The sequence below is a fragment of the Bos indicus x Bos taurus genome, chromosome 3 (genome assembly GCF_003369695.1).
Source record: "Bos indicus x Bos taurus breed Angus x Brahman F1 hybrid chromosome 3, Bos_hybrid_MaternalHap_v2.0, whole genome shotgun sequence".
Classification (NCBI taxonomy): domain Eukaryota; kingdom Metazoa; phylum Chordata; class Mammalia; order Artiodactyla; family Bovidae; genus Bos; species Bos indicus x Bos taurus.
The window spans coordinates 32,343,782-32,371,123 of NC_040078.1; the positions used below are offsets into that span (position 1 = coordinate 32,343,782).

The 27,342-nt window shown below is 48.5% G+C and overlaps 1 protein-coding gene across 3 annotated transcripts; it reads left to right on the forward strand.

Annotated features, from left to right (window-relative positions):
- Positions 1 to 5,532: 5,532 nt before the first annotated feature.
- DENND2D (DENN domain containing 2D) lies at positions 5,533 to 26,860 on the forward strand. 3 transcript variants are annotated; one of them, XM_027536209.1, is made up of 12 exons: positions 5,533 to 5,698; positions 10,268 to 10,443; positions 11,321 to 11,433; positions 12,118 to 12,187; positions 12,871 to 12,948; positions 14,224 to 14,364; positions 16,478 to 16,626; positions 19,826 to 20,003; positions 23,070 to 23,111; positions 23,472 to 23,556; positions 23,894 to 24,133; positions 24,605 to 26,860. In XM_027536209.1, the coding sequence occupies exons 1-12, from the start codon at positions 5,641 to 5,643 to the stop codon at positions 24,679 to 24,681; spliced, it is 1,407 nt and encodes a 468-aa protein (XP_027392010.1). In that variant the 5' UTR covers positions 5,533 to 5,640; the 3' UTR covers positions 24,682 to 26,860. The 3 variants fall into 3 exon arrangements, with proteins under 3 accessions (XP_027392010.1, XP_027392011.1, XP_027392009.1); XM_027536208.1 differs by lacking the exon at positions 5,533 to 5,698 and adding an exon at positions 9,350 to 9,691; XM_027536210.1 differs by lacking the exons at positions 5,533 to 5,698; positions 12,871 to 12,948 and adding an exon at positions 8,552 to 9,691.
- Positions 26,861 to 27,342: the final 482 nt, after the last annotated feature.

Below are 27,342 nucleotides of genomic sequence, written 5' to 3' on the forward strand. Positions count from 1 at the left end.
GTCAACTCTTCGCATGAGGTGGCCAAAGTATTGGAATTTCAGCTTCAACATCAGTCCTTCCAATGAACACCCAGGGCTGATCTCCTTTAGGATGGACTGGCTGGATCTCCTTGCAGTCCAAGGGACTCTCAAGAGTCTTCTCCAACACCACAGTTCAAAAGCATCCATTCTTCAGCGCTCAGCTTTCTTTATAGTCCAACTCTCACATCCTTACATGACCACTGGAAAAACCGTAGCCTTGACTAGATGGACCTTTCTTGACAAAGAACTTGGAACACCAAAATATTCCAATAAACTTTATGTCTCCTTAGAGGCAGACACTTTGGGCAGACTACCCACCTAGTCATTCACTCATTTATTCAATCAAGAAATGTCTGCTGCTGCTGCTGCTGCTAAGTCGCTTCAGTCGTGTCCGACTCTGTGCGACTCCATAGATGGCAGCCCACCAGGCTCCCCCATCCCTGGGATTCTCAAGACAAGAACACTGGAGTGGGCTGCCATTTCCTTCTCAAATGCATGAAAGTGAAAAGTGAAAGTGAAGTTGCTCAATCATGTCCAACTCTTATCAACCCCATGGACTGCAGCCCACCAAGCCCCTCCATCCATGGGATTTTCCAGGCAAGAGTACTGGCAAGAAATGTCTACTGATTACCTAATGTGTGCCCAGCACTGTGTTAGGCACTGGGGACACAGGGATGAGCAAAGGAAACACGATCCATGCCTCCTGGGAACGACTCTAGAAAGGGAGAGAATAGTTGAACAACTAATCTCAGAAATACATGTATAGCTATAAATTGTTAAGTGCTTTTAAGAAAACAAAGGAAAGAGGGTGATCTGATGTTGTAACAGGTAGGTCTGATTTAAATAGAGAGAAGGCGTCAGGTTTGGTCAGACTTACCCAAATATAGAGCATAGTCCAGGAGAGAGTTTGAGAACTTTGGCTTCAGGACTTCTTTGTGGGAATGTAAAAGGTAGTCTTTGTTTCCAATATTCAGAGGTCTTTTTGCTAATTCTGGGTATTGTTGATTATTCCTAGCAGATGTATGGGTCGTTGTTCAAGTCATTTTTTTGCAGGAGATCAGAAGCCAAGACTCCAAGGTGGCTCGAAGAACAGAGAGTTGAGCTTCTGTGCGCCTCAAGTTATGAAGAGAAATTGTACAGGACTATGGACAGTGCTGTTCTGTCCTGAAGAATCCATTCTTTGGAGATGTATTTTGCTGTGGTTTTGTTCTGATGCTTTGTGCCAAAAGACAAGATCACATCCTGTCGTTTGGGGCAGGGGTCCCCCCCTGAACGTGAACACAGAGGCAGGTCTGTGTTCAGGGCATTTCCACTGCAGTCAGGTCTGCTGGTCCTTGCAACATGGGGGCAGACTAGGGGCAGGCAGAGAAGTACCAGGACAAGACCCCTCTGCAAACCCCAAGAGCAGGGATACTTAGTTTTGAAATTCCCTGTTTCATAAAAATATCCTTTTCTTATCACAAAACCTTCAGCAAAGTCATAACAAATCTTATTTCCTGATCTCAGTTATCCCCATACTGAACAGGAGATAGGGCCAATGTCCAAATTGGGCAAAATGACACGGGGAGAGCAGTAGTTGTCTTGAGACAAACACGCATAACTGAGGAAGGAGAAAGTAACAGTTTGCTTCCCTATTGCAGATTCTGATGACAAGCAACTACCGGTATTCATTTTCAGAATGTGTAAATACTTCTTAACAGTTTCCCAGAAATTCCTGGAAACAGGAACCTGGTCATAGATGGTACTTCTGCAATTAAAAGAGAGAGTTGAGACTACATGTGCATTAAAGGGATATGTGAAGTTTCGATATTTGGATTACATATCAATTCTTTCTAGTTTCCGCAAGCACCCTGCTAAGTGATTCTGTTGTTTTAGGAGAGTGAGGTATCAGTTCAGCTCAGTCGCTCAGTCCTGTCTGATTCTTTGCGACCCCATGGACTACAGTATGCCAGGCTTCCCTGTCCATCACCAACTCCCAGAGCTTGCTCAGACTTATGTCCATCAAGTCAGTGATGCCATCCAAACATCTCATCCTGTTGTACCCTTCTCCTCCTGCCTTCAATCTTTCCCAGCATCAGGGTCTTTTCCAGTGTGAATGAGGTATAGGAAAAGCCTAACCCAAGACTGCAAGTAAGCAGCAGCCTGGGGCTAAGTCCATGCACCCAAGTCATTCTGCTGTGGGTCTTCTGCACCCAAGCCATACTGCCTTCCTGAATAACACTTACCTGTTGGCTTCCTTTCAAGACCTTCAAGAAAAGGCTGGCGAATTTTCTTCCACTCCACAGCCAGTCTCTGGGACAACGGGCAGAGGGATAGAGTGGGAGGCGGGAACTACAAGAATGGCGGGGGGCGGGCCGGGGTGGGCGGCGGGGAGCGGCGGGGAGGCGGAATTTTTTCTAGTTGAAACTGAGCCCTCTTTTTTATCCTTTAACTTTTCACTTCCTCATCTACAAATTAATCAACATCTATGACCATTTCCCACAAATAAAGCTCTTTTCCCATTTAAAGCCAGTCTTCTGCCAAAGCCCCTTCCATCTTCTCAACCCTCTCAGACCTTGTTCCACCTACCACTTCCTTGTACTCTACCTCTCTGCCAATCCCTGGTTCCAGCCCCTATTCCCGTAAATATGCTCTCATCTTCCCCACTTTATCCCACTTTAAACTCAAATCTCCCTCTAACTCCACTTCCTTACATCCCAATAATTTCTCAATTAATTCTCAATTTGCTTTGTTATTGTTCAGTCGGTAAGTCGTGTCCAACTCTTTGTGACCTCATGGACTGTGGCAAGCCAGGCTCCTCTGTCCTCCTTCATCTCCCAAAGTTTGCTCAAATTCATGTCCATTGAGTCAGTGATGCTAGCTAACCATCTCATCCTCTGCCACACCCTTCTCCTTCTGCCTTTAATCTTTCCTGGCATCAGGGTCTTTTCCAACAAGTTGACTCTTCACATCAAGTGGCCAAAGTATTGGAGCTTCAGCTTCAGCATCAGTCCTTCCAATGAATATTCAGGGTTGTTTACCTTTAGGATTAACTGGTTTGATCTTCTTGCAGGTCAAGGGACTCTCAAGAGTATTCTCAACTTGCTTAGGCCTCCATTTATATCATCCAAATATCCTGATGTATACTTTTAAAAAACAACTTTTTAGTTTCACATACACAGAAAGAAGTACATGTGAGTATATACTGCAAAGAATGACCACATGCAAAGGTGAGCACACCTATGCATCTGCCCCCAGGTTAAGAAGTAAGACATTACTAGCACCGCAGAAGCCCTATGATGTTCTCAATTACTTCCTCCTTCCTCCCTAATGCAGCATCATCCTGACTTCTCATTCCATATATTAATTTTGCTTGTTTTTAGCTTTACATAAATGGAAACTTAAAATATGTCTTCTATTGTGTCTGGCTGTTTTGCTCAACATTATATTTGTATGACATAGCCATGCTATTGCATGCACTAGTGGTTTATTCATTCTTCCTCCTGTATAGTACCCCACTGCAAGCGTATGTTGTGATTCATCCGTGTCACTATTTATGGGTGTGTGATGTTATTTCTAGTTCAAGGCTCTTTCAAAAAAGATTCGATGTGAACATTCTTGTACGTAACTTTATGGTGTACTTACACACAAATTTCTTCATCTGTTTTTAAAGGAAGGGAGTAGTTTGGGTAAGACCACTATAAAATAGATTGGGAAAATTGAGGCACAGTTATGTTCAACCAATTGGACAAGTTTATCATGAACAACTATTGTACTTATACAGAGAGGCCTAAGACACAAATGCAGCCAAGAGAAAGTACTTGATGAAGACATGTGTCCTTGTGTGTGGGAATTCACAGAGAATAGGGAACAGAAACAGGCTATGTAATTAAGTACAAAATTGCATAGGCCCAGAGAAGAGGCAACTTTTAGAACCTCCGGGTTAAGGCTAGACAGTTTAATACCAGGGCTCACTCCTGCTCACCCACAGTCTGTGACAGAAGAGTCACCTGGAGGCCATGCATGGAAAGGATAGGGGCTATGGGTCTGGGAGTCATTGGTATAGATCCCAGACATATTTCTTGCACAGTGTCTTCTTCCCCCCATCTCCCATACTTTAAAATGAGGCTAAAACCTCTGTGAATGGAGAAATTTCAGATGGACTCTGTACTTCTCTATCTTTTCCCTAAAGATCCTGGGAAGCAGAGGGGAACCAGGGCAGACTTCTCTGGGAGCAAGTAGAGCTTATCAGATGCAAATTTTCATTTCTGACATCAGAAGTTTGAAATCTGGGTGTGTATGTTGTTGCATGACTGAGCAATTTCTCCATTCACAGAGGTTTTAGCCTCATTTTAAGGTATGGGAGTGACTTCACTTTCACTTTTCACTTTCATGCATTGGAGAAGGAAATGGCAACCCACTCCAGTGTTCTTGTCTGGAGAATCCCAGGGACAGGGGAGCCTGGTGGGCTGCCATCTCTGGGGTCGCACAGAGTCGGACACGACTGAAGCGACTTAGCAGCAGCAGCAGCATGTTGTTGCTCAGTCACTCAGTTGTGTCCAACTCCTTGTGACCCCATGGACCATGCGAGGCTTCCTTGTCCTTCACCATCTCCTGGAGCTTGCTCAAACTCATGTCCATTGAGTCTGGGATACTATCCAACCATCTCGTCCTCTGTCGTCCCCTTCTCCTCCTGCCTTCCATCTTTCTCAGCATCATGGGATTTTCTACACACTTTTCTAGGTGTGTATGGAAGCTAATAAAGATGAGCGGCACAGAGGAGGAGCTGAAAGTCTGTATTCGGACGTGGGATTAGAAGGGGAGTGTGGCTAGCTGCAGCTGTCATCATCACTAGCATCATTTTATTATCACCATCCCTTACATTTACATCACAGAAGAGTTTACAAAAAGCTTTCTATTCTTGACTTTCACGTCTCTGCCGTGGCAGGGTGGGGATTGCCCTCTTTTGACTGAACTGCCCAAGAACAGGCGGGATGGAGGGCAGGGTCCAGGCCCTAAGCCGCTTCTCCAGCCCCTCCTCAGGAGCCCACAGGGCTCCGGTCCTTTAATTGGATAAGTGGAATACGGAAAAGAGCAACGCAGGGAGGGATACGCGCCCCGCGGAGGACAAACACAGCGAGAGATCTGGAATTGGACAGAGGCTAAAGGCCTTGCAGGCGGTACAGGTTAAAGGGTTGGAGAGGTGTGCAGTCGCTGAAAACTCCGTCTGGATTTACGTGCCCGAGCCACCTGGAAGGCGCACCGACGCTCACTGAGCGGGCACTCCCCGCGCTTGCCGCGGAGGTAGAGGGAGACTTCGTGGAGACGCGGGGCTGGGAAAGTCAAACTTTCCGGGGCGCCGCACGAAGGGTGGGAGCGAGGTGGTGCCGCCCCTCCGGGACGCGCGTCGGGTACCCTCTGTCACCGCACGCCGCCCCGCCTGGGGCCCAGGGAAGAGCGGTCCCGCCCAGGTGCGCCGGGGGTTGGGCCGGAGTCCGGAAGGTGCGCCGCCCCGCCCCGGGCGGGTTCCCTCGGCCTCCCCCCCCGCGGGAAAGTGAAAGTGTCGCGCCGGCGGAGGTCGCGCGTTGGGGGGCGGGGCCGCCACGGACCTGGGAGCGGGCGCCCGGCACCCGAGGGGCCATGGATGGGCTCGGCCGCCGCCTCCGAGCCAGCCTGAGGCTGAAGCGCGGCCGCTGGGGTTAGTGCCGGGCCGGGGCGCGTCCGGGCGAGGGCGCGGGGACGGCCGGGGGACCGCGGACCAGGACGGGAGGCGACGGGGGCGGGGGGCCAGGGCAGGGGTTGCAGAGGGTCGCGATCGATGGGGAGCAGTCTGGGGGGCATTCCGGGGGCTTGGACAGGGGTCAGGCGAGCTAGAGAGAAAGGGCTCAGGTAGAGGTGGAAACGGGCGGATGGGGAAGGAAGGGGTAGGAGGTCAGAGGAGAAGCCACGCCAGCGAGGGTGAAGCGGAGGCTGTCAGCCAAAGGAAACCGCTGTGGGGCCCCGGGGCCACGTGTCCTTCCAGCCAGGAAGCTGGTGGGGCAACCGCAGGGTGCCTGCAGCGCCGGGGCCGCGGCGCCCTCACGGGAGACCCTGCCTCTGCCCCGGGCCGCCCACCGCCCTGCCCCGCCCCTCCCCAACCCTGGACTCCCCTCGTGGGAGCCCTCGATTCTGCCCCGTGCAGAGCCGCCGGCTACAAAACCTCTCTTCCCGGCTACGTCACCCCCGCCCCGCCCCCCAACCCGCACCCAAGGGCGAAGAGGAGACCTGGAGAATGTGACCTCTAGCAGAGCCGGGGTAGAGCCTGCTCAGATGCTTCCATAGAGCCTGGGAACCTGACAAGTCAAACCTCCCTTATCCCCGATCCCTCATTTAGAGAAGCGAAAAGGATTCCTCCCGTCCAGGGTTGTAGGAATTAAATTAGAAGTCAATATTCGTTTCCTTTCTACTCAGCTGGAGCACTGGGTTTTGGAAGGAAGAGAATTCAGAAATCATTTTCTTTCTTTCTTTTTTTTTTTTTTTTTATTCAGCAAACTTTTTTTTGCTGCTACCACTAGCCAGTCCTATGGCTCAGCAGCCACAATTTTACTCTGTCCAGAGGTCCCACCTTTTGAGAAGCAGGGAACCAATGGAAAAGTAGGGGTCATTCCCAGACAGCCCACCCCTTCTAATATTTGCAGTGAAAACAGTGAGTGAGACCTCCTTCTATTCCAAGCCCTGGAGGGGGAAATCAGTGCTCCTTCTGCCATTACCCCTGCCCCCCACCCCCAGCCCTGGCTGTTTTCACTGGACACAGGTTTTCATTATCTATCTGGTCATTCTACCTGTGCTGAGGCAGAGAGGTCAGAGACTATAGGTGGGGACAGAGCCCTGGGTGTGAGTGGTGGCAGGTGCAGAGGCAGGGTGGGGCTGGTGGCCTCTCTTCTCTGCAGAACACTGTCTTGGTGTCTCCTTGGTTTCTCTCAATCCTCAGAAGCCTGTGTGAATGGAAGGGTTGAGAGAGACCTGTGTGAATGGCTGCTTCTGCAACCCAGAGGAAACATTCCAGTTGTTACCAGAACAAGGCTGATAATTGTGACTGGAGGAGCTTCCTGGACAGTGAGGAACTGTAAGATGCACAGCCAGTATTACCTGTCCTGAGGTCTGGCATGCAGCCTGCAGAAGAGTGTGCTCTTTTCATCTTCTGTACTATTCTCCACCTTCCCTGGAGTTTCCCCTCCCTCTTTTGCCCTTTTGGTTCCAAGGCAACTGTGTGGTTAGGAGGATGTGCGTATGTGTGTCTATGTGTGTGTGTGTGTGTGCATGTGTGCGCGCACACAGGAGCAAGTATAAATCATCCTCTAGGGAGGAGTGGCAGTGCTCCTGGATTGAGAGCGGCTGAGCTAGAAGAGGAAGCTTTCAAGACCAAAGTCCCAGAAAGTCTCCTCACCTATATTCCAGCTGGTTCTGGGACTTTTCCTCAGAGGGCTGTGGGAGGGGCTTCCTGGTGGAGGAACAAGTGTAACCAGACTTCTGACTTCTCTAGAAAGGGTGGTTCCCTCCTGTACTTAAAATTCAGGATAATAATTCCTTTCCAGGGCTCTGGGGATTAAACTAGATTTTGTTGTTTAGTGAGAAGCACTTAAATGAGATGACCCATTATAAACCTGTGTTTGATGGACCTTTTCTCTTCTGTTGTTAACTCCCTTTGAAAGGGAGAAGGAAGCAATCTTTTTTTTTTTTTTTTTTTTTTGCTGGATTTCTTGGTCTGCAGCCCAAGAGTCCTTCTGTTTGAGTTTGTGAGTTTTGCTGTTCTCTTGGCTTTTCCGATAAAGCAGGAAGAAATGGGCTGAATATGCAACCCAAACGATTTAGGGAAAGAAATAATTTCCTTAGGTTCCAGAATGATCAGTGAAAAGATTTTGCTTCCCAAGGTCTTTTGCAAACAAGAGGCATCCCACATCTGTGAGATGTTTGGTGTGTACTGCATCCAGAAGGTAGGAGTATGAACATGAAACTCTCATAAGTCCCACCCCCAAGAGATTCTGTTGTATTCCCCAAGTAGTCCCTGAATTACCCTGTGCCTCAGTTTCCCCCTCTGATCAGGAGATGCCTGTTCCTCAGATTGGTGGTGAGTATTGTGCAGCCTGTCTGTACAGACTGCAAGTAATGTGTGGTGACAGATCTGAGTGTTCTGGGTCACTGTTCTCACCATTGCAGAGACTGTAACATTCTTATTTACTGTGACTGTCGTTCTCCCCTGGAGTCGTGGCTGGGCCACTGAACACCGGATTTTACTAGTCCACAGAAGTCAGGTCTGAAGCTATTAAGAGCAAGCAGCTGTCTCCCTTATTTCAGCACCTTACTTTTCTCCCAGAAGGCTATTGATTCTTTGCAGGAGTGGCAGACACTGGCATCAAACCCTTTTGCTGCCAGGCTCCTCTTAGGTACAGCATCTTGGCAAAAGTCCTTCTCTCTTACCATGTACATTTACACACTCAAGGGTTTATGTGAGAATCCCAGGTGATGGATTGCTATTCTGTCTCTCTTCCCCAACCTCCAGACACAGCTCACAGGAGCTCCAGGGGCCAGCTGTTCCGCTTTTAGCTTGTGTAGAACTGTTGACCTGGACCATCTGGGAAAAAAGACTGAGCAGGAGTAGGGGTGGGGTAGACACTTTCTATTCCACTGAATGCCCCTTAGGCTGCTGATGCAACCAGTCCCCTCCAGGGGACTGTTCAGGGAGACTGTAGGCCAGGGAGAATGTCCTAAGTCAGTGCTTTCTATCTGGGGGAGGGGTTCTCTGCTGGATCCCTGGCACAGGTTCCAGTGAGACAAGTCTGCCTTAGGACATAGAGGGTAAGAGATGCACCATGGAAGATCCTGTTGAGATATCAGGAATTCTCCAGCCCAGAGATGGACTTTGTTCTCTATCTCCCCACCAGGAGAGGAGACTCTTAGGTTTGTGCTAATATCTAGGAATTGCTCTTGCTTGAACAATTTCTCCACCTAGATAATGGATGAGGTCAAGTCTATTGATGTTAATCAGGGGAGGCCGTGGCAACCTTGCTGCGAGGAGTCTTTGGTCCATGCTCTTGCTTGCAGTCTTGAAGTCCTAGACATCCCAGAGTGCAGCAGGGGGCAGTGCAGAGGTTAAGAAGTGAATGATCAGTTGTGGAGATTTATGATCCTGGTCCTGGGGCTGGTGAGGTCCGGTGCTCACAGTCTGATGTTATCAGGCATTCTTCCTTGTCCAGAGGTTGTACATAAATACATTGCACAACCTTCAGCCCGGAATTAAAAGCCCTTAGCCCAGAAGCAGCTGGGCTCTGGGGGTGTTTGCCTATGACCTTTTCTCTCACCACACCCTGGGGCTCTTGGGAGGAGCTGAGGTCTGAGCTGCGGTGCCAGGATGCTGCCTCTGTCGGTGCAGGCGTTTTGCTGCCTTCCTGGGTCCCGCCGCAGTCTTCTTGCTCAACCGTTGGGTGCACAGGATGGAAACAGCGCTCCCCTATTTGGAAGACAGCGCGTGGCTTGGCTGCATAGAGTCGTTGCTGGAGACTGAAACGGCAGGGGGTTTCTCAGGCTTTCTCTAGCCTGTCTGTATTGGAGGAAAGGGGGCACTTCATGCCTGACAGGCCCAAGAAGATGGAAAGACAAGCAGGAGGCGGGATCCTCAGTCGCTTCCGCAAACGACTGCCTCTACACCGAGCAGGTCTGGACTAGATTACTTACTTCCTTTTTTTCCAGGATGGCCCTCTTCGTTGGGGTTATTTCTTCCCCTTGAAATACTTCTTTTTCTTCTTCCTTTTATATCTCATCCTCCACTCGGTTCTCCCATGTGACCGAGCCGGGAGGTTTCCCCTGTTGGTTTTTAGAGCCGGTCATGCCCTCTGTGGGGGTTGGTGTGGTCACAGCCACGTGGCCCTTGGCCTGTTCTGATTGCCTGAGTCCAGGTTGACTTGGGGTGTGTATTGCTTCAGGTAGGCAGAATCTCTACTACCCTGGGGCTGCAGGCCTCCCAGGTAGCCTCCCCGGTACATTTCCTTGGCTTCTGAATCAGTGGTTTCTTTCCTTCTTTTGACTCCTGGTGATTCCACATGTTGCAGGCAGGCACAGAAACTGCCCATTTGGCTCTGAGCCCATGCTGGGATGTGAGGCGCTGGGCCGGCTCCGGGGACCTCGGCGTGGGCATGGCCGCCTGGAGGTGCGGAAGTTGCCAGAACCCCACAGCCTCCACTAGGACCCCAGATCAGTGAGATACCCATGGGCCCTGCTGTCTTGATTTCAGGACCTCCCCAAGAGAATCTGGGAGAAGTAGTGAAGGAACCAGAAAGAGCCCTGGAGCACTGTCTACCCAACTTTGCTGGAGGGCAGCACTTCTTTGAATACCTCCTCGTGGTTTCTCTCAAAAGAAAGCACTCAGGGGAAGATTATGAGCCCAGGATCATCTACCAGTTTCCCAAGGTAAGGACTGAAAGAAGGGGCAATGGGGGCCAAGGGTTCAGATGTTTGAGGGGCAATGGGGAGGGGTGTGCCCTCTCCTTCCCCTACCCACCCTGCCCGGGCTTCGCTGGAGCTGCCCTGAACTCACTGCTCCCATTTCCTTCAGACCCAGCCCTGTTTTCCATTATCATCCACAGAATCTAGGTCTGGCCTCTTTGTGGGGAACAGACCTAGGTTCCCTAGCCAAGAAACTAGGTTAGCTCTTCTGCCTTTGGGGGGACCTTCTAGTACTTCCCAATTCCATCCTCAGCCACCCTGTTGAGAAGCTTACCTTCTGCCAGAGGTCCTTGCAGGAATCCCCTCCCTGGGGTGAGTGGGAGGGGAAGGGAAGGGCAGGCAGGCCCCAGCCCAAGCATCAGGCTCCTTCTTGTCTGGTCCTGCGGCGGGTGAAGGGGTGGGGTCAGGGCACCCTTCTCATTAACTCTGACGGTGAGGCAACTGAGCTGGTGGTGAGGCGACTGAGCTGGCCGCTTCTCTTCTCAGATGTGGTATCTCTCTGATGTGGTCCTTCCAGGAAGCTGGGTGGTCTCTGCGCCTTTCTGTATTCAGCGTGGTCCTGCCCCCCTTCCTGACCATGAACACCATTAAGGATACTGAAGTCCAACACAGGTTCATGTACTTGGCCTAGGAGTGGCTGTTTCAGCTGTGGGATTGTTCCAGCCTGACCCAGAATGCAGTCTGTGTGCAGTGATGGGCACAGAGGCAAGCTTTAAGTCCCACACCAGTGGAAAAGCTTCTCAGACTGCTTAGGAGCCTCCAAAGAAGCTCGCCAGACCCTAAGCCCTCTCCACCTGCTCCTACCTCCACACCCACCTGTCTCTTTTCCTATTCTTTGTAGCGAGAGAACTTGCTTCGGGGTCAACAAGAGGAGGAGGACCGGCTGCTCGGAGCCATCCCCTTGTTTTGCTTCCCAGATGGGAACGAGCGGGCCCCACTCACTGAGTGTCCCAGGTAATGGCTTGGCTCTGGGACAGGGGGCTGAGACTGGAGAAGGGAACGGTGTGAACCACGAAATTCCTGTGCCCCCTTCATCTGGATTTCTCACCAGCTTCCTTCCTGTTGAGGAGGGACTGGAGTTGATTTGTTTTTGAATATCTTGCCTGGGGTCTCTCGAGGCAAGAGATGTTAACTAAACAGATTAACCAGTCCCTTCTGTCCAGAGAGGGTGAGGTTCTCCTTCCTGTCCTAGAAACATTGTCACTGTGCTTTGACTGCCTCTGGCAGAAGACAGACAGTAAAGAAGGCCTTTGGCCACTAATGAGATCCTTACATGGCAAAGCCCTTTATGCCGTGAGTCCTGGAATGTGACTGCCTGAGCTCAAATTTTGGCTTTACCACCTTGAGTTGAGTGACCTTGGATAAGAAATACTCCCTTAGAGTTTCAGTTTCTTCATCTTTGAAGGAGGCTTAGTAATTGAACCTTCCTCAAAGAGTTGTTTTGAGAATTAAATGAGATGATGCATTTAGAGCTTGACACCAGTAAGCACTTTACATAAACTGACTGGTGTTATGATTACTCTCGGGATCCATCAGCAGCTCCCTTGGCCCTCCTGTCCCCGCTCAGCCCCCCTGATGCCGACTGCCTTCCTGCTTTAGAACCTAGTACAAACCGGGTCCTTGTTTGCTCTTCCTCAGGGAGACCTTCTCGTTCGTTCTGACCAATGTGGACGGGAGCAGGAAGATTGGATATTGCAGGCGTCTCTTGGTCTGTGCAGCTCAGAACTGCCCCCTCCTCTCTGCATCCTATTCTCCCCCACAGCTGGGGTTGCTCCAGCCTCAGTAGCAAAAGCCAAGGCTCCTTGGCAGAGGTGGTTGTAAAGAGAGAGCACAGCCCAGCACCTGCTGCCATATTAGTGCCCTGTGCAACCTCACAAGAATGGAGACACACACCCCTCCTCACCTACAGGGCACCTTTGCTGCTGGGGTTGGGTCTTTACTCTGCCCAGCTTTCAACCATTCCCTTCTGTGGGATGCTTCATTCTAATCTGCTCTCCACCATCTCTATCTAGGCCTTGTTGCCTTGGCCCCTGGGCCCTCCCAGAGCCTAGCTTGGGATTGGGACCATGAGGTTCAATCCTTGGGTCTCCCCAAGTCACTTTTATAGCACACTGTCCCTAGCTGTTTCATGTCTCTACAACACACTTGCTCCCTCCTTGTCAACCCCTTGAGGGTGTTGGTGCTAACAGAGGCAGTGCTTGCCCGTAAGCCAACCAGCCCCCTCAAGGCCATGGTCTTTTGGTTTCTGTGACTGCTCTGGCCTTCCCAGCTGCCTGTCCCAGGAGTGGGATTCCCCCAGCCCAGCCCCCAGCCCTGTGCCCCACCAACCCCAGTTGGGCAGAGGCCTTGGAGAGGCTGCGACACTGAAGGAGGCTGTCTGTCCCTCCCCAGCCCGACGGCCATGGTCCTCGCCTCCCCAGGGTGTACTGCATCATCAGCTGCATCGGCTGCTTCGGCTTGTTCTCCAAGGTAGGGGTGGAACAGGATTCCTCCAGTCCTGTCAGGCCTGTTTGGCCTCCAGCTCTGGCCTGGCTGCCTGCCCTGCCTGGACTCCTGGCGCTCCTCCCCGACATTCGGGGTCAGGCGAGGCACTCTGGAGACACTCAGGCAGAGAGGGGCGTGGGCTTCACCTGGCTTTAGAGAAAAGTAGGAACTGAACCTAGTAGACTGTCTCCCCTGCAGAGAGTTCACTGCCCCTGAGTCTAGGCAAGGTAAGAAAGCAGCTGAAGTAGGACATGAGAAGAGCTACAGGTTAGAAATTGGGAGTTTCAGCTTCCTCATCTGTCAAATGCAGGTAATGATGCCTCATCTTCCTGTCTCATGGGTTGATGTGAGGTGCAGATGGCATGATATATGGAGAAGACAGAATGCTAAACAAATATAAAGACAATTATACAACGGGGCTTGAGGGACTCCCTCTGAGTCCTTCCAGGATAAAGGGGAAGTTGAGGTCTTCTTGTGCCAGGACACCTGAGCCGGGGTTAGAAAGGAGTCCTTCAGGATGGGTGGGGCATGTCTTTTTCTTCTTCTTTGTTGTTGTTTTAGTCGCTAAGTTGTGTCCGACTTTCTTGTAACCCTGTGGACTGTAGCCCTCCTCTATCCATGGGATTTTCTAGGCAAGAATACTGAATGGGTTGTCATTCCTTCTTCAGGGGATCTTCCCAACCCAGAGATCGAACTCGAATCTTCTGCATTGGCAGGTGGATTCTTTACAATTGAGCGACCAGGGAAGCCCATGGGGCATGTCTTAGTAGCCAAGAAAGGGCTCTGCCCCAGACAGACTCCTTGGGGGATGAAGGCAATAAACTCCATCAGCCTTTGCTTGGGCGGATGGTTCATCTGTGTAGGGTTCTGCAGATGGAGGCCGTCCCTGGCCCTGGGGTGTCTCCAGTAGAAGTTGGAGGTCAGAGTGGCACCCAAAAGGCCCAGCTTCTAGGCCTCAGCTAGCACAAATGAACATGGTACCATCATGAATGAGGAGTTTACTCTAGGATGACTTCCTGGAGAAGGCAGTTCAGGTTGACGTTAGGAGAAGGGAGGAATATGAAGTGGCAGAGAGAGGATGAAAAGAAGAAGGCTAGGAAAAACATCAGGTCTTGAGCAGGAGATAAACAGCAGACTGGTTTCTGCCAAGAGGAAAGAACCCAGTTAAGGATTGGCCGGAGCAACCTTACACATGCGATCTTGGCTGGCAGCCCAGGAGCATCCCTCGAGTTATGTCTCCTGTGGTTCTTTTCCATACAGATCCTGGATGAAGTGGAAAAGAGGCATCAAATCTCCATGGCCATCATCTACCCATTCATGCAGGGCCTCCGAGAGGCAGCTTTCCCCGCTCCTGGGAAGACTGTCACCCTCAAGAGCTTCATTCCTGACTCAGGCACTGAGGTGGGTGAGCAAAATGGGGGAGACCCTCTCTGGGTGGAGGGGGCAGGTTCCAGCAGCACCTCCCATCACAGTGTGCCCATTTACCAGGTTAACATTCTAAGAAACTGAGCTAGGCAGGGACTGGCACTTGGCTAAAATTATTGGCAGAACTTAAACCCCAGTTCTCTGATTTCCTCAACCTGATACTCACAAAGACCTAGTTACTGTTCAAGTAACCAAGATCTTTTTTTTTTTTTTATAATAAACTATGGTAAGTGGAGGCTCCCAGTACTAGAATGGCCTTTGCCTCCAGTTCCCAAACTGCCGCTCTTCACCATTACCTCCCTTATCTCCCTGTGTCTGTCCTTTATCCCTACCTATGGCTTCCACCTGTCTTTTTCTTATCACCCATCCCCACCCCTGAGTCCCCACCCACTTGATACTGGGGATGCTATTTCTTTAAGACACTAAACAGACAAAGCAGCAAGTAGAACATTGTTTTAAGAATCCCAGTCTTGACCCCTGGTATTCCGGATATTCTGTGTGTCCCTCTGAACTTTGGCTTTCCCATATCAGAATAACGGGAGGGGTTAGGCATCTTCACTTACTCAAAAAAAAAAAAAAAGTGTGGAAGGCTTGCTAGGCCCCAAGTTGTACTATTTTCCAGCTTGTTGTTGTTGAATCACTAAGTTGTGTCCAGCTCTTTGTGAGCCCATGGATTGCAGCATGCCAGACTTCCCTGTCCTTCACTATCTCCCTGAGTTTGCTCAAAGTCGCGTCCATTGAGTTGATGATGCCATCCAACCATCTCATCCTCTGTCACCCACTTCTCCTCCTGCCCTCAATCTTTCCTAGCATTGGGTTCTTTTCCAGTGAGTTAGCTCTTCCCATCAGGTGGCCAAAGTATTAGAGTTTCAGCTTCAACATCAGTCCTTCCAATGGATATTCAGGATTGATTTCCTTTAGGATTGACTGGTTTGATCTCCTTGCAGTCCAATGGGCTCTCAAGAGTCTTCTCCAACACCACAGTTCAAAAGCATCAATTGTTTGGTGCTCAGCCTTCTTTATGGTCCAACTTTCACATCCATACATGACTACTAGCTTTGACTATACAGACTTTTGTCAGCAAAGTGATATCTCTGCTTTTTAATACACTGTCTAGGTTTGTCATAGCTTTCTTTCAAGGAGTAAGCATCTTTTAATTTCATGGATGCAGTCACTATCCACAGTAATTTTGAAGCCCAAGAAAATAAAGTCTGTCACTGTTTCCATTTTTTCCCCCTCTATGTGCCATGAAATGATGGGACCGGATGCCATGATCTCAGTTTTTCAAAAACTGTTGAGTTTTGAGCCAGCTGTTTTCTGGCTACAAAATGGTAAATAAAACAAGTGTGGTTCCTGACCTCATGGAGCTAAAAGTCTACTGGGGAAGACAGACTTAAATAAACACACAAATAAATAGATCACTGAAAATTATATTTATGGAAGGAAAAGAAAACAGGATGCTACATGAGAAAATGATAAGAAACGTGTGTTGCATTAGGTGGCCAAGGAAGGCTTCTGAGATATAAAGGAGGATAAGAATGAAGAGAGAAAATACTGTAAGTCAACTACATTTCAATGAAAAACTAGTTAACTAATTAAAAAAAAAAAAAAAAGAATGAGGAACTTCCCTGGTGATCCAGTAGCTAAAACTCCATGCTCCTGATACAGGGGGCCCAGGTTCATTCCCTGGTCGGGGAACTAGATTCCACATGCTGCAACTTAAGCTCAGTGCAGCCAAATAAATAAATAAAACAAAATAAATATTTTTTTTTTAATGAAAGGCAACCTAGGGGAGGGAAGTACCTCGGGCAGAAAAGAAGGAAGGCACGCTGAAGGAACAGAAGGGAGCTGATGTGGGGAAGCCAGGTGGTGGAGGTGGTGAGGAGGCAGGTGCTGTGGGCCACACAGAGGTTTACAGCAACATCACCCTCCGACCAGAGGGAAACCATGGGTGGATTTTTAGTAGCAGGGAGGTAGGATCAGATATACTCTTTTGGGGAGGATAGGGTAGAGGTGGGTAGAGACCCAGCTTTCTGGGGCTTGTGTGATTTTTCAGTGTGGTAACCCTCTCTCTCTGGTTTCCCGACAGTTCATTTCCCTGACGCGGCCCCTGGATTCCCACCTAGAGCATGTGGATTTTCGTTCTCTCATGCGTTGCCTCAGTTTTGAGCAGATTCTTCAGATCTTTGCCTCTGCAGTGCTGGAAAGAAGAATCATCTTCTTGGCAGAAGGTCTCAGGTTGGTGCAGTCACTGAGCAGCTCGCCTGAACTGACCGGCATCCCTGGGTTCCAGGGGACAGACAGGACGGTCCTCCAAGGAACTCAGGCTGTAGGACCTGTGTGCTCACCTTTCCTCCACACTGTCTTGATCTGCACTAAAGCCTAGAAAATAGCTGCTGTAATAGCTGTTATAATTCCCTGTTCCTGCCTCCAAACTTGATTGCTGCCTAAGCCTGAAGGAGGTTTGTGATTTAGCTCTGAGAAGGGCATGAAGCATTCTTGTGACAGCCTAGGAGAAAACCAGTTAGGGTGGATGCAGAGGATTCTGCTCCTGAAAGGCTAAGGGAGGACAGGGCAGGAAGGTGTATGTACAATGGTATGGAGGTCAAACCCATTATCCTAGTGGCAAACACACCTCATTTGTCCATTTATTTACTCATTCAACAAACACTTAATGTGTGTCAACTGTTAACCAGATGCCAAGCATGAGGGAGATACAGATAAACAAAAGATGGTCCTAGACCTAAAGCGGATATAGACTTACTCCTGATTGAAAGGAAGCACAAGTGTAGAAATCAGCAGAACAATTCAAGGTCTTTTCTTCTACCTTTAGCAACATGGTGTTCCTTAGGTTAGTTTCTTAACTTTTATTTTTTTATTTTATGGATGGATGGGCATGTGGGATCTTTAGTTCCCCGACCAGGGATCGAACCTGTACCCTTTGCATTGGAAGTGCAGAGTCTTAACCACTGAACCACCAGGGAAGTCCTTAGTTTCTTAACTTTTTGAAGTCGTGATCTCCTTATCTGTAATTGGACAGATCAACTGTGTCTACCTCATAAGAGTGTAGTAAGGATTAAATGAAATAATGCACTTTAGGTACCTAGCACCCTGCCAGGCCCACTGGTAAATGCCAGTTGTTTTTCTTAATAATAATTTCATAGTTGAGTATATCCCTGTATAGTGTATAGTTGAAGCAGAATACTATCATATCTTGGTCTCTGCCTCTTAGAGGCTTCAAGTCCGGTTAAGACATGGGGAGATACGTGACAGATGGAGACAGGAGAAAAATTTTAAGACAATAGAAGGTTGGCTCATTTATGCCTGTGGATGGAGAAAACTGCTTATGTTGAGCTGACAATCCTGGTTTTATCTTTTAGGAAAGAAGAAGGAAAGGACTTTAGGGACCCAAATGTTAGACCAGATGGTCAGGTGAATGTCAAGAGTTTTAAAGGAAAGGAAGTTTGGGTAGGCAGTGGGGTCTGTGGGTTGAAAATTCTGTAAAAATCAGTGATAACCAAAAAGGCACCGTGTGTGCAATACAAAGTTGCTTCAGTCATGTCCAACTCTTCGCAACCCTATGAGCTGTAACCTGCCAGGCTTGTCTGTCTATGGGCTTCTCCAGGCAAGAATACTGGAGCGGGTTGCCAGGCCCTCCCCGAGGGGATCTTCACAACCCAGGGATAGAACCCACATCTCTTGTCTCCTTCATTGGCAGGTGGGTTCTTTACCACTAGCGCCACCTGGGAAGCCCCAGAAGGCACCAGTTGTGGGCTAATCTTTGTGGGAAGCAGTGCAAATCTCTTGCTTTAGACATAGCTCTTCCTCTCTTGGCCCTGTAGGGCAGGGATCCCCAACCTCCAGGCACCGGTCCATGGCCTGGTAGGAACTGGACCATGCAACAGGAGGTGAGCAGCGGAGTAAAGCTTCATCTGTATTTACAGCCACTCCCCATCACCACCTGAGCTCTGCCTCCTGTCAGAGCAGCGGTGGCATTAGATTCTCATAGGAGCACAAACCCTACTGTGAACTGTGCATGCGGGGGATCTAGGTTGCATGCTCCTCATGAGAATTTAATGCCTGATGATCTGAGGTGGAACTGAGGCAGTGATGCCAATGCTGGGGACCTACTGCAAATACCGATTATCATTAGCACAATAAATATAATGTGCTTGAATCATCTTGAAACCATCCCACCCCTCCCCCGCAACCCCAGCCCTTGGTCTGTGGGAAAAAAACTGGTTACTGGTACCAAAAAGTTTGGGGATTGCTGCTGTAGGGAATTGAGAAGTTTCTGTTGTGGCTAGAGCTGGAATTCTGGCTTTTGCCCCCTAGGATCAATGTTTAGAAAGTGAAGGGGACTCCAGGTGTCAGCTGGCCTGGACACGGGCAAAGGTTGGCAGGACTCACCTCTAAGGCGTTAACTTTCTTCAGGGAAACCCCACCACTCCCCACTTCCTTCCTACACTGAGTATTTCAGATCTCTGCCACTCAGCCAGGAAAGGGACTTCCAGTCAGCCTAAGCCTTGGCTAGACTCTCAGAGACTCCATCTTTCTAACTCAGGAAGTGCTAGCTTGATACGAAGAATTGAAACAAGGTTTCCGCATCTGTGTTTTGTTGGCCTTGGCTTTGGGGCAGTTTGGAGAAATGAAGAGCCACTAAAGCTAGTGGAGAATAGAGAAGACAGGGAGGGTGTGTGTGTTGAGGGGGTTAAAGGGAGGGGGCAGGAGGGGACTTGGGTCTGAGTTGTGACTTAGGCAGTAATTACACAGGGAATGCTTCCTTGAAAAGGGTGGAGGAGTCCTCTTGGGGGGACTTTCCGGGTGGGAATTGCTGATCAGAGGTTCCTGGAATCCAGGAATTTCCCAAGCAAGCTCAGGCACCAACCTGATAAGTTTAAATAACCATGAGTGGTCAGAGGGAGCCCTGAGAGTTGAAGCCTGGGGATGAGAGATAAGGAGGAAATAGACTTGACCTCTCTGCTGCACTCCAGTGTCTACATGTTTGTCTCCTTAACTACACTGTGTGCCTTAAAAGCAGGGCTGGTCTTTTGCTTCCTGGTATCCACATCCCTAGCACAGTAGTGAGCATAAAGAAGGGACTCCATCAATGATCAATTACCTCATAGATGGGAGACATTTCCTCTTCCTCCTCCTCTCTTTAAAGACACTCCCTCCACCCCACCCCCAGTGGAAAAGAATCACATAGAGGCCCCATACTTGACGAGAGGAGCCTCAGCCTCTTCTGGTTTCTACCCCTCCCCTCCCAGCTTCGGGTAGCCAGAAGCTCTGTGACCGGCATGGCTCCCAGACTTGCTATAGTTCCGGCACAGCCAGCATGAGCAGCTGCTGTCAATGGCGGGCGGTGGGGAGGTGGCATGGGGGTGGGGGCCTAGGCAGGCCCTTCTGACTCTCACTTTCTGTGCCCTGTCCCCAGCACCCTGTCTCAGTGCATCCATGCTACTGCCGCGCTGCTCTACCCCTTCAGCTGGGCCCACACCTACATACCTGTGGTCCCCGAGAGCCTGCTGGGAACTGTCTGCTGCCCCACTCCCTTCATGGTTGGAGTCCAAATGCGCTTCCGGCAGGAGGTTTTGGACAGCCCCATGGAAGAGGTACGATGCAGCAAGAAGGGGGCCTGATTTGGAGCCAGGCAGACCTGGATCCAGATCCCACCTCTGCTGCTAATAGCTGTGTGATTTTGTCGCAAGTTGCTTAACCTCTTTAAGCCTCAGCTTCCTCATCTGTAAAAATGGAATGGCAACACTTAGACCCTAAAGATCCTAGGGGAAAAAAATCAGCATAAAGCACCTAGCCTGGTGCCTGACATATAGCTGATACTCAGTAAGTGCCTGCTCCCTTCTCTGAATGATTTCCCTTTGGACTTAAGGGGCAGCACATGGCTTATTTGGGCTTCGCCCAACTGTACTAGGCTAGCTAGTCCTAGTGAGCAGGCCCTGGGTGTCTCATTTTTCTTCTGAATGGACAAGCACAGCTGGTCTGTACAACACACACCCCACTGGAATTTATTCACATTGCTTGGAAGTGAACTAACAGTCTTCCTGGAAACAATGAGTTTTGAAAATGCAGATTTTTTTGTAGTAGGGGTCATCCTTCCAATTAGCTTAGAGCTCAGTTGGTTAATGAAAATATTGGTCCAAATCCCCTTTGATTTTGTCAGCCTCTTGAGTCTTGGCAGTACCCCAGATACACCAAAGAGCTCAGTGGTGAGAATGGGTGTTAATTACATAAACCTACCTCCAGTGGTGGAAAAACAACTTCTGCTTTGCTTGAGTTGTCAATAGAAACTTTCAAGAGATAGAACATTACTATAATCTCAAGCCGAAAGAGCTACTTAGGTTGGTCTGGCTAACCACCGACTCCCTCTGTGTAGACAGAAAGGGAAGAGGCAGAGCCTCGAAGTAAGCTACTGGAGGCATGTGACAAGTCCTAGTGGGAGGACTTCCTCCATTTATATAAGAAATAACCAAGGTCCAGAGAGCTCAATCCACTTATCGAGGCTGCACAGGCAATGCCTGAATCTAGCAGAGACAGAAGCAAAGCACCTCTTCCGCAGTGCTGCCGGGAAGAAGCAGGCTGTTTCTCTTCCTTGTCTCCCCAGCCCGCCCTGCCGTCCTCAGAACTGCTGAGCACACATGCCCTTTGAGCCAACCTCTGCCTTGTGACTAACTGGGACAGAGTGTCAGCCCCATGTTTAGTAATACGACTCAATAAGTGTCCCAATCCCAGAAGTTATGAAACTTCCTGATGCTGCAGCGCCATCTTCTTGGACGCTGTGATTTCTCCCCCAGTGGCCTGGCGGGAAGACATCCCAAGGCTAGTCAGACTCCAGCTTGTGCTGTCCAAGAGCCCCAGCTGATGAAATGGGCAGGGGGTAGGGATGGGAGACGGCTAGGGGTCAGGGAGAGAGATGGGGCATTCTTTGATTCCCAGGTCAGCTCTTTGGAAGGGCTCCTTGGACAGACAGTAATATACTCAAGTACTGGAAAGATTTCTGGGAACAACTTTAGAAAGAAATTCTTTACACATGCTCTTACCTCCCAGCCCACAAAGTGAACAGCCTGCCCTAAATGAAGGCATCTCAGCCTATGTATACAAGTGGTTTCACGCCTGAACTAGTTCAACTTTTCTCCCCTGATGATGGATAATTACAGTGCCTGCTCTGTCTTTTGGCACACATTCCTATTTCTCTCTTCTTTTTATTTGGGAGAAGGGTGCATGGAGGGATCCCTCACCAGAGGGACCCAGCAGGCATTTAAATGGCCAACACAGGCTTTGGGGGATTATGATAAACTGCTGAGCACCTGCCTTGCCTAAAGGAGGCAGCTGTAACTCAGTTCCCTCTGAATGTGGATCAGTGTTAGAACTCCTGACTTTTCCAGAGAAGCCCTAGATCCAAATTCTGTGTGGAATGTTTTAATTTAAATATTGGAAACTAATTCAATGATTTGAAAATTCTCTGAGTCTCAAAGAAACAGGTCTGTAGGTTGGAATCTAACTGGCAGGATGCGTATTGGTCATCTCTAGTCTAGACTAAAGGCCCCTTAGGCAGTGATGGAGCTGATACTAGAACTCAGGTTCCCCAAGTTCCAGCCCTGTGCTTGTCCTACCTGCACCCTACCAACATGTGATTACTGCCTCTCCTTCCCTCCTCCTTTTGTCCCCAGGCTTATTTTCTCCTCTCGCTCTTCCCTGCTGGAAGGTCCAAAGCTCTTGTGGGAATTTTAATAATTTTTACTTATATATTTTTGGCTGTGCTGGGTCTTCGTTCCTGTGTGGGCTTTTCTCTTGTGGTTGCAGAGAGTGGGGGGCTACTCCATAGTTCTGGTGCATGGGTTTCTCATGGTGGCGGCTTCTCTTGTTGCAGAGCACAGGCTCTAGGGCATGCAGGCTTCAGTAGTTACAACACCTGGGTTCAGTAGTTGTGGCACATGGGCTCAATTGCTCTGTGGCATGTGGGACCTTCCCTGAATCAGGGATCGGACCCGTGTCTCCTGTGCTGGCAGGCAGATTCTTTACCACTGAGCCACCAGGGAAGCCCTGTGGGAGTTTTAAAAATGGAATTCTAGGCAATTGTACATAAAGTTGTTGTAAGCATTAAAAAAAAAAAAAAATCAAAAGATGCCCATCCCTGTCCTAAAGCTCACCAGAGGGACGGGAACTGAAGAACTGTAAGAAGAATGATGCGCTACCAAAGACAGCACAACACAGGCTTGGAAACTGGCGCTACTCTTTGATAGCGGTATCACCTCAGGCAGTTTAACTTCTTTGGGTATTTCCTCACCTGAACAGGCACAGTATCTGCCTCTACAGGAGCATTGGGAAGATTAAATGAGATAAGATGTGCAGAGCACAGTGTATGCCATTTAATGCTTCATACATAGAAGTTATAACTATGATCAATGCTTTTTTATTAAGAGAGTGACTGGCTTCATTTACCCATATTGTATACCCCATCTTCCTTAGCTCTCTCCCCTATTTCCTGCTTCCTATACCCTCATACCCTTTTCTCAGGAAAGAGTGGGTGGTGAGAAAGGAGTGTAGCAGACAGGAAATGAGAACTGAAGATGCTGATTTTGTTGTTACTTGGGCTGAAAGGTACAGCAACAGGCAGAAACAGAGAAAGGGGAAGAAACCAAGCTGTCCCATTTTTATTTCAGGTCCTGTTGGTGAATCTTTGTGAAGGAACCTTCTTAATGTCAGTAAGTGTCTGGGTTCAGATCCCTTGCAGACCCACAACCAACTCACTTGCTCTTGGCTCATCAAAGTTCCACTACTTTAACAAACTTTAAGTATGCTAACAAGACTTCACCTCTCTCAAGGAGAGTGTGACTTCACAAGGCAGTCAGCGTTAGTGCTTTTAGAGCAAGGACATAGACCGCGTACCAGAGGGACAGAGACTTCCTAGTGTTTAGAGTTGAAGCTTCTGTTGTTTCTCTTGTATGTGGCCAATTATTTGGGGGTGGAATGGGGTGTAGAATTCATGCCTCACATTCTCTGTCAACACTTCACACCTCCTCCCTGACTGCTTGACCTCTGAGCTGACTCTGTCCTCTCCCTAGGTTGGTGATGAAAAAGACATCCTACCACCCAAGCTTCAGGATGACATCTTAGAATCTCTTAGTCAGGGCATCAAGGAGTCACAGAGTAAGTCCCAGGTCCCTCTTATTCTGGCTTTCTCCAAAGAGTTTAAGGGCATGATTCCCAACAATTCCCTTCTAAAACTAAAAGGAATTCACTCCGCAGTCCTGGGCTAGTCCCAGAGGCCTTGATCCTAAAGGGCAAGTATGAGATTTTACTCTTCCTAAGTAATGGTGAACCCATCTCCAGTCTTACATTTTCATCAAGCATTAGTTATGAACCCTGCCTCACCCCACCCCTTGCCCAAGAGTTTTCAGCCTGCAATGAAAGCCACTTGGAGGTAAGGGTGGGTAGTTTTCATCCTTCTGCTACCCCTGAGATGGTCTCTTTATATCCCCTGCAGCTTCTGAACAAATCAATGAGCATGTTTCAAGGCCTTTTGTGCAGTTCTTTGTCAAGACTGTGGGCCACTATGCTTCCTACATCAAGCGGGAGGCGAATGGGCAAGGCCGCTTCCAAGAACGGGCCTTCTATAAGGCTCTGACCTCAAAGGCCAACCGCCGGTTTGTGAAGAAATTTGTGAAGACACAGCTCTTCTCCCTTTTCATCCAGGAAGCCGAAAAGAGCAAGAACCCTCCTGCAGGTATTCAGTGAAAGCTCCCTATCAACCCAAGCCCAGAGGGTCACTGCCTGCAAATCAGGTGTGGTCCTAGGAGGGGAGGGAAGGGCACTTCTAAGAGAGGTTCACAGAAATAGCTGTGATTTTATCAAATGGGGTTGGAAAGAAAGGTCCTGAAGCCTAAGAAAATGCCTCTGAGGCTGACGTTTTGTAGACGTTGCTCTGTTCATCAGCCAGTAGGAGGATCTTTGCTTTCTGTTTTAGTCTAGAGCTAATTCCTACTAATTATTCTGTTTTAGGACCCCTTAGAAGCCTAATCGAATACCTAGATCTACAAAGGCCTAGGATGGCATGGGGATCCTGGCGGGAATGTGGGTATAGTGGGCGAGCATGGGCAGCAGACATTGAGAGTATCTCTGACCCTTGTTCTTGAGCTCATCTTAGTCTGCCTGGCCAGATTAGCTGCCTCTAATACCTATATCTCTAACACCACAGATTATTTCCAAAAGAAAATACGTGAATATGAGGAACAGAAGAAACAGAAGAAACCAAAGGAAAAGACTGTGAAATAAGAGCTGTGGTGAACAGGACTGCCTAGACCTATGGGCCAGTAGTGGACTTTGACCCCTGCCAGCACGGTATGATGTGAAGCTCTCAGTCAATAGAATCCACAGCCGCCTTCAGAGTCCTGGTAACCAGGTCTTGCTTCAAGTTGGTGTCTTGAGTTTGGGATTTCTGAAATCAGCTTTCTCAAGACTTTGGAAGGCTCAGACCTCTGTGCTCACAGAGCTGGGCACATAGCTGCCTTTTATGCAGAGGTGACACAGGGCAAGAAACAGTAGTAGAGGTGGTGTAGAGCCCCAGAAGTTTCTGGAACTGCCCTCTCCCAAGAAGCACTATTACAAAATCCTCTACAGAGAAACAAGTTGTCGCCCAAATGTTGTTTCTTCACATATAACAGAGGTCTGTGGACATGTGAGGATAAGAATAAAGACAAAAATCTTGCTCTTTACATGTGTATCTCTGGCTTCCACTGTGGAGAGATAACCAGCAAAACAAGGCAAGAGATGTGAGAATAAACTGGACTAGATGCAGAGGACTGGCAACAGTGCCCAGAATTCTGGTGCTGTGTCTGGGAATGATGGGCACCAGGAGAGCCTTCTGCTAGAAGAGGTGAGGGATACTGGTAACAACAGCAGCAGTACTGAGGATACAGCAGTGGTTCTTGGTTCAAGTTAGGTGTGCTTTCCAGCATCCTGGGGCGAAAGGCTGCTAGCCTTTCATGAAATATTTGAAATTGAGAGTGACTTGACAGTAGGAATCTCAGCTGAAGAAGTCAGTGAAGAACACTACATTGTTTCCATCAATAGGTCTGTCTGGCCATCACTTCCAGTTTGGAACGTTCCGTTTTAGACATCCTACTTCCAACTTCATTATTTTGAGATGCCAGTTCAACTCTTTGGCTAAGGGCAGAGGGATCTCCACAATGACATTTTTTTCTCTCGGAAGAAAAGAGAATCATCATCTTAAAAGTCCAAAGTTTAGTAGTCACCTGGTCCCTCTTCCCTCTGTATCTCTATTGACAGCTTCTGTTTAAATACTGTAAGGGATGGGAAACTTTTAGAAGCATCCTGTTTTTCAAAAATTCCGTCTTTTTAATGTGTGTATGTGTGGGTGGCCCTCAGAGGCCCCTGGATCCTGTACAGAGAACACAAATGTTGTTGCAGGATGGAATAGGAGACTGGGGTTACCAAATTGAAGTTAAAGTCAATATAATTTCATTTCAGGGGCACAGAGACCTGCTGCAGGGGGCACGTTCTACTGTCCACATGCCACCCCAAACTAGGCTGCTACTCTTCACAGCTTTCAAGAATTAGTGTACTTTTTTAGGTAGTTTATGCCAGTGGTTCCTAATCCTAGTTGTATCTCAGGACTGGAATCCTGGGGAGCTTATGAAAATATGAGGCTCCATCTTTAACCTACAAAATCATCATTAAAGATAGGACCTGGGAACCTATATTTTTAAAACTTCTTCAGCTGATTCTGACATCTAACCAGGTATATAATATGCTCATAAGAATCAGCACCAACTGAGGTTTACTACAAACATACCTTGATCTCATGTTGATGGTTATCTAGAGTTGAAGGAAGCACACACCAAATACCTAGATGTCTTCCAGATTTCCATTATGCTGAAAAAGATTCTAGCACCTCCATTTGTAGCTTCAGCTCACTAAAACCTAGTATAGTGTAGAAGATAATGCTGGACCAGGATTCAGAAGATACGGATTCTAGTCTCCATTTGGAAAAGGAACAACCGTTGTGACACTGGTATGCCATTTAGCTTCTCCAAACCTCAGTTTCCACTGTAGGCAGTTAACCTCTGCTGTGTCTATCTCATAAGACAATGATGTAACCCTGCCAAATTTAATTATCCTTCCTTCTTTTTACCTTTGTCCTACCTTGTGACATCTGATCTACCCTAACATTTTCTTATATGAACTTCTCTACCCCAGATGCTACAGAAGTTGGTAGCAAGCGAAGATAGTGAAAACTTCCCTTTCCTGCTACATTCTAGCAAAGAAATGAAAGGTTTCACTACCACTGGTAATCAAGATTACATGGAATTGATGGAATCATTAGAAGTGCAAGAAAGAGTTCTGGCTGCCAGGCAAAGCAGCACAGCTATTGTGTATCCATGATTATGGAAATGGAAATAAATGGAAATAAATAAGAATCAATAGTAAGATACCTCCTTTTAGTCAAAAGTTTAAACGTTTGCTGTTTGCCTCTTCATTCAAGCAATAGAACTATACACAATAGAAACAGATCTGGTTTATAGTTACTGAGGACACCTATTTTTTTGTTTCAAACTTGTAGCCAGAAAAGGAGAGTGCAAATATTCAACAATTGCCAAGAGAGGCACAAGCCTCTTTTATTTTAAATCTGGGGGAAGGGCTTGAGATTCTGAGAGCTACTAACCAGTCAATCCTAAAGGAAACCTGAATTTTCATTGGAAGGACTGATGCTGAAGCTCTAATAGCTTGGCCATGTGATGCAAAGAGCTGACTCATTGGAAAAGACCCTAATGCTGGGAAAGACTGAAGGCAGGAGGAAAAGATGACAGAGAGTGAGATGGTTGGATGGTATCACCAACTCAATGGACATGAGTCTGAGCAAACTTCAGGAGACAGTGAAGGACAGGAAAGCCTGGTGTGCTGCAGTCCACGGGG